The 6,816-nt window shown below is 31.5% G+C and overlaps 1 protein-coding gene across 3 annotated transcripts in view; it reads right to left on the bottom strand.

The window, feature by feature from the left end:
- Window positions 1-6,345: 6,345 nt before the first annotated feature.
- Window positions 6,346-6,816, bottom strand: part of LOC106870387 (tetraspanin-33) — a 163,367-nt gene continuing 162,896 nt past the window's right edge. For all 3 annotated transcript variants that reach the window (XM_014916430.2, XM_014916431.2, XM_052978563.1), the window contains one exon: window positions 6,346-6,646. In XM_014916430.2, coding sequence (XP_014771916.1) covers window positions 6,563-6,646 — 84 coding nt within the window. In that variant the 3' untranslated portion in view covers window positions 6,346-6,562. The remainder of the gene's footprint in view (window positions 6,647-6,816) is intronic.

Below are 6,816 nucleotides of genomic sequence, written 5' to 3'. Positions count from 1 at the left end.
GTCTATCAAATGTCAATGAAGGCTGAAGAACTGAAGATATCAACTACAAAAGCTGAATCCCAGATGAGTGGTTCTGCCTCATCATCATCATCACTCCAGTTGGGCAAAGCTTCTAAAAACTGAATTTATTTTTGTAAATATAACAATTAAAAATTACTACAAATTTTCATTGTTTACATGTAAACTTTGCCCCGTTTGAAAAGAATCGTTTCAATCAGTTAAAATCAATACTTCTTGAGGACCCAGGATGCTTTTATTATTATTATTATTATTATTATTATTATTGTTGTTGTTGTTGTTGTTGTTGTTAATATTTTTTATTTTTCAAATCAGCATTTTGAGAGCATTCTTATCATGTTAAAGAAAAATACCCGGGATGTTAATAAAATATTCTGGAACATATATTTGAGAATATTTTATATCTTTGATTTTTAAAAGAAATATTATTTCGACAGATCATCTTTTAATGCAATCTTCATATCTCAACCAATGACAATTATCTTCCTGTGATAATTTACAACTCATATTTGATTTATGGTAAAAACTATTTTTTATGCCTAATTAAGCATAGAAATATTACTAGCTTCTTTAATGTGCGTAAAGTGGTAAACAGAATTATGAATGAATTTTTTTTTTTTAGTTTTATTTTAATTTCTTTTTGTTTATATATGCAATGTTGAAAAGAGAGAAACCAACTTTTAGACAGAAAGCTTCACAGTTGATTTAGTAGTGCAGAAAACGGAAATGTATGCACACAGTCAATATCACCAGATATGTATATATTAGTTTCTTAAGTATGTATGGATGGATGTATAAATGGCAGGAAAATGGCAGGCTATGTGTGTGTTGTGGGCATCTTGCACCAATCCAGCTGGCAGAGAATTAAATCATTGAGGATAATACATTGTCATCAGCAACAATAGTAAATTCTTCTTCTTAATATTTATATGCTGTTTCATTCACAAGAGAGTAAAAGCAGTTAACAAAGGGACTAGTCTCTTTTGTTGGAACTAAAACAGTATCAAGAATCTGTAATCATTTGTTGCTAGATATATATATTTGATTTTGTATGCCTGTCTGCATGGATGTGTGAGTATGTGTGTGCATGCACATAGGTGTATATGTACATGTGTGTGTTTGTTTGTGCTTTTTCTTTTAGATGTTTCATTAAACTTTGTTACATTTCATATAAGTTTGTTGGTCTCTATTAGGAGTTTTTAAAAGGTTTGTAACTCATATTTTTTCATGTACTCTGTCTTCAATTATTTCCAAATATTTTAATGATTAATTACTTGTAGTATGCAAACAAAGCATTAGTACATTGTTTCATGTTATACAGAACAAATATTTCACTCCTGATTGTTGAGCGACCTGTGTATGTCTCATTGTTTTAATAGAATATTTCCCTGGTGTAATTTTTTTATTACTAATACTCAGGCCTATTGCTTGTTGATTGATTATATATTTAATTAAGAATTGCTTTTGTTGCTTTTCACTTTCATCAATAATTGGTATGCATTATCATATCTTTATTATATTTTGTTATTAATATTTATCATACATACTTACTTAAAGAAATATATAAATTTTCTAATCTGAGAGAATGCAGCCTCTACTTTGACTCATACAAATGTTAGCAATACATTATTACTATAGTATGTAAAATTATACATTTTATTAATATTTTTTATGAGTATTTTTGTTGATATGGTTCTTTCTCTAGATGTTGACAAAAATTATTGCTTTTAAAAACTGTCTAGTTTATATATAAATTTGATGAATAACTACACTAAACCTGTCAGAATAGTCAGTTGATTATTTGGAAGCAATCCAAAACGTTTCAACAAGTAATATATAATAAACTTATTTTATACAGAGGTCAGGTGCACTACAACTCATCAGAAAAATCAGCCAGAACTGCAAAAACAGTACATAAGATGTGCACAGGAAGTGAACAGTGAGTAAAATATTAAAAGAAAATAGGCAGGGAATATCAAGTGTACTGTTGGTGAATTTCAGGAATCTTGGAAGTTTTGAAAGATGTAGTGTCCCAACAGATGACAACAGCTGCGGGTAGTTTATTCCATGCTTCAGGAATTCTGAACATGAAAAAATGTTTCTGAAAGTCATGAGTGCCTTGTCGTTTCTTGATTTTGTAAGCATGGTCCTTGAGTGTTAGTTGTATTATGGAATTCAAGGTGCTCAAGGTTGTTGTTGGAAAGATGATGGATAATCTTGTGAGTGTCTGCGAAGTCAGTTGCCAGACATTAGAGTTTTAATGTATCTAGGCTGCCCAGAGAAGCAAGACATTCAGATTATGGTAGATGCCTGATGGTGAGTTCTCGTCTGGTTGCATGTTTCTGAACAGCTTCCAAAAGATTGATATGCTGAGTGAAATAAGTGTTTCAGACTGGTGATGCAAACTCTATATGTGTATATACTAGATTCATATAAAGGCCTGAGTGATGCTAAAACACCCTCAGCAGTTTTGACAATTTTAGAGATGTAGTTTGTCCAATGCAAATCACTGTTGCCAATAATATCCCAGTCATGTTCACTAAGAAACTTCTTAAGATTGGTAATTTGTAAAAGCTGGATTTTTCCTCCCAAAATGCATGGTGATACACTTGTCCATTGCCAGCTTGAGTTGCAAGTTAGTAATCCATTGTTGCTTGTGTCCAAGTTTGTTTGTAGGAAAGATTATAGCATATAGGGTTTGTTCTTTTTCTCCCAAGGTACAGCTTGATATCATCTGCATATTTCAACACTGTAACATTCTTCAAGTTGGTATCTATGTCATTAATATATGCAACAAACAATAAAGGTCCAAACGGATCCCTGTGGTACACCAGATGTTGTTTCTTAAGGTGAAGAATGATGTCCTAGAACTGTGACTACCTCTTTTTGACCAAGAATGAAAGACTTCAACCAGTTTCTCTGATACAAAACTCCATCAGTTCAGTGATGCAGCTAATAAGACTGACTGGACAGTAGTTGACAGGTGATGTGTGATCACCCTTTTTGAATAGGGTAATGAAGCTGGCAATTGTCCACTGTTCTGAAGATACAGTCATGAAAGCAGAATTGGAAAGAGAATGAAAACTGGTGCAAAAGAAAGAACCCACTGCATTTGAGAAGCAGATAAGTAACCCCATTAAGACCATGAGAGGCATAGTTGCGCTTATTCTTAAGGTGACATAGCAGCATTGCAGGTGTAAATTTCACAGTTGTTATAGAATTTGATATCAGAGGTGGTGATGGTACATTTGGATTTTCAACAGTTAAAATGCCAGCATAGTTTTCAGCAATAAGTTCTGCACATTCTTTGGGATCATTAGTAATTTGACCTGTGTGGGGATTGCAAAGAAAGCCAACTGGAGTGTGAGGTTTTTGCTTCAGATGTACATGTTTCCAGAACACATTGCTGTCAGGGTTGGTTGTTATATATTGTTCAAGTTCAAGCAATGCCTATTTTTGTCACCTACTTGAGATGGTTAGATGATCTGTTGCGTCTTTTTCTATTCCCTCTTCTATGTAGTCTATGTTCCTGTTCAGCATCATGACATTCTTTCCTGGCAAGTTGAACTGCATCAGTTTCCTAAATTGCACTTTTGAGATTTTTAAAGCATTTGCATGATACTGATGCATCCCTTGTGGTCCAAACTGAATTGAAGATGTTCTGAAGTGCAGTACTGACATCTTCAGAATCGTAAAATTCAAGCCAGTTTGAGCATGTTTTAATGTGAACTCATTAAATATTTGGTTGCTAAGACTACAGTATGAGATGGTTGTTCTAACATTTAGCTCCTTAACTCCTTTTATGATTGCATTTCTACAAAATATTCTGCTTATTTTATTATGAAGTTGCTGCTTGGAACCTAACTTTTACATAAAATTATAAGGCATACATGTTTGTGCATGTGTATGTATGTATGTATGTATGTATGTATGTATGTATGTATGTATGTATGTATGTGTGATTGTATGTATGTATGTATGTATGAATGTATGTATGTATGTATGTATATATGTGCATGCAGCTTTGTGTTTGTGTTTGTCTCTCTCCACTTGACAATTGTTATCGGTTTATGTCCTCCTAAAGCCACTTCTTTTGTAAGTTATATTAATTTGTTGTAGATTTTGTATAAAGAGTGGTTGGATTATTGAATATTGGAATGTTTGTATTTTAGTATCTTTTCCAAAAGACTGACTAGCAGAATACTGACTAAAAAACCTGACCTAAGTCTTTATTTGTATATAATTTCTTGACCAATATTTTAAAGTTAAGTTTAGCATCTAACATTGCTGATGTCTAAATTTTTTGTTTTTCATTTGTAAGGATTGGTAAAATAAATACTAGTAAGATAATATGGTCCTGTCATTTGATTTACTAAAATGTTTCATTGGCACCCATGACTAGTAACAAAACTCAACAAGGCCAACACAAACTATAAAACATAACACTTTAACATAATGATTCTATTTGGGTTTAGTTAAGTTAAGGTGATCAATGTAGTCATAGAAAGCCAGTGAAACTTTCTAGAGACAATGATGTTACTGGTTTTCAACTAACTGATGAAACTTTATATGCAATACTGAAAAATTCAATTATGTATGAACATGCAGGCAACATGTGTGTGAGTGTGTGTGTGTGTGTGCGTGCTTGTGTGTGTGTGTGTGTGTGTGTGTGTGTGTGTGTGTGTGTGTGTGTGTGTGTGTGTGTGTGTGTGTGTGTGTGTGTGTGTGTGTGTGTGTGGCGGTGTAAGAAGGCTGATCTCATGAAGTGAAGCCTCATGGAAGAGATGACAAAAGAGGATTGGTGACGTGCAATACTTGAGATGACCTGCCCAGCTATGCTAGCACTTCCTGACCAAAGTTATCAAACCATAATGTGTATGGACATATATATATATATATATATATAAATAAAAAAATGCATGCCTTTTTTAAAAAAAAAACAAGCATAGGTAAAATTCTGTATAAATTCCTGTGTTTGTGTATATGCATATATTCCACTTGTATACGATATTGTTGACTAAAGTTATATTTAAAATTCTTGAAAAAAGATACGACTCAGAAAGATATAACCATATCTTGCACCTGTCTGTGAAGCATCCCGTTAAATATAAGTTAGTTTCATTGAAGCTTGAAACTAACTAAAGAAAATAAAGTCCAGTTGCATTTTTTTACAACATGGAGTAGATCATTACATTAAGCACCATATGAAGCTAGTAAGCCCATAGACTAGCAACAAACACAGCCTTTGATGCTAAAACTGTAATTATAACACTGTAACCTTGATAGAATAAAATCATTTAAATCCCTAAAATGATTTTTTAATTAGTAATCTATGAAAGACTCAAATATGGCAAAGCATATATCAGAATGAATTATTTTTTACTATTATCATATATTATGGGAATGTTTAATTCACTTTTTTTTTTGTTTTTGCACAATTTGATTAAATTTTTTTTTTCTCTCAACTATAGCTACTATTTATTGTCATTGGTAAACTTCTTATATTATGCTTTGGAGTAGGAATTGTGTTTAAACTTTAAGCATTTATTTAACATTAACAATTGGAACTTGTTATCCATCATTAGTGATAATGGAGAATAACTGGATAGAAATGGAAACTTAAATTCTAGACTGCTGAAATAAGTGTGACATTTTAGATAGAAATACAAAATAAATAAATAAATGTATTAAATATACTTTTTAGATCACTGTCTGAAGTTATTCATTGAGTATCTAGCTACTAGCAATAATTTGTCTCTAGAAACATTAAAATTCCCATTATTGATAGTAAATCTTCATAAAATATTTAAAATTCATAAAAAGAATTCTATTTGCAATGCCAATTAAAAACCATTAATTCAAGGAAAAGCCCAGCAAAAATTCTCATTTCGGTCTTACTCTATTTGCACAAGTACACACACACGCGCGCACGCACACACGCACACACACACACACACACACACACACACACACAGAGATTTAAAGATAAGTGTTTTTAGATACATAAAAACCACAAACATTGTCTGGATAAAGGACTCAATATGTGTGTAGAACCTATTATATTATATCATATTATATTATATATATTATATTATATTATATTATATTATATTATATTATATTATATTATATTATATTATTGATAAAATCATTCACAATTTTCCCATTACATTCTCCCTAGACAATATCACATATTTGTTTTTAAAATAAATTATACATCACTTTGAAATAAATTCAAGTATTGACTTCAGTTTTCCTTCTTCTCTCTGTAAGGTTTTTAGAATTAGTTGTTACAGTAAATGGAAAAATGAACACCAATTTCAAACAAAATTTTTGGAAGATTTGTAATTAATATTAATTACTTGGTGACAGAAAATGTTTTGCTGCTTTTTATTATTTACTTTAATAAATATCCCTGTTCCTAAATATTCCCCTTTCTTATTGTCTTCACACAGAACGTGCATATTGGATTTCAGTGTTAGTGCCCTCATAATATCACTTGCTTTTTAATTTGTTACTAGTTATTTTGTTTTTCAAGCGTATATCAAAGCTGTGCAGGTGGTTTAACTGTTGATATCTTATATCTCATGAATTTGACTTGAGTTCTTGCTAATAAAACAATGGCCATCTGCAAAGAAAAAAATTGTGAGATTTTAATGGATTTTAGAATCTGGAGAAACTGTTGTTAATGAAAAATTGTTATACATACATACACATATATATATATGTATATACATACACACACACACACACACACACACACACACACACACACACACACACACACACACACACACA

The sequence above is a fragment of the Octopus bimaculoides genome, chromosome 2, assembly GCF_001194135.2.
Source record: "Octopus bimaculoides isolate UCB-OBI-ISO-001 chromosome 2, ASM119413v2, whole genome shotgun sequence".
Lineage (NCBI taxonomy): Eukaryota > Metazoa > Mollusca > Cephalopoda > Octopoda > Octopodidae > Octopus > Octopus bimaculoides.
The sequence above is the reverse complement of the archived record's forward strand: the minus strand, read 5'-3'. Positions and strand labels throughout refer to the sequence as shown.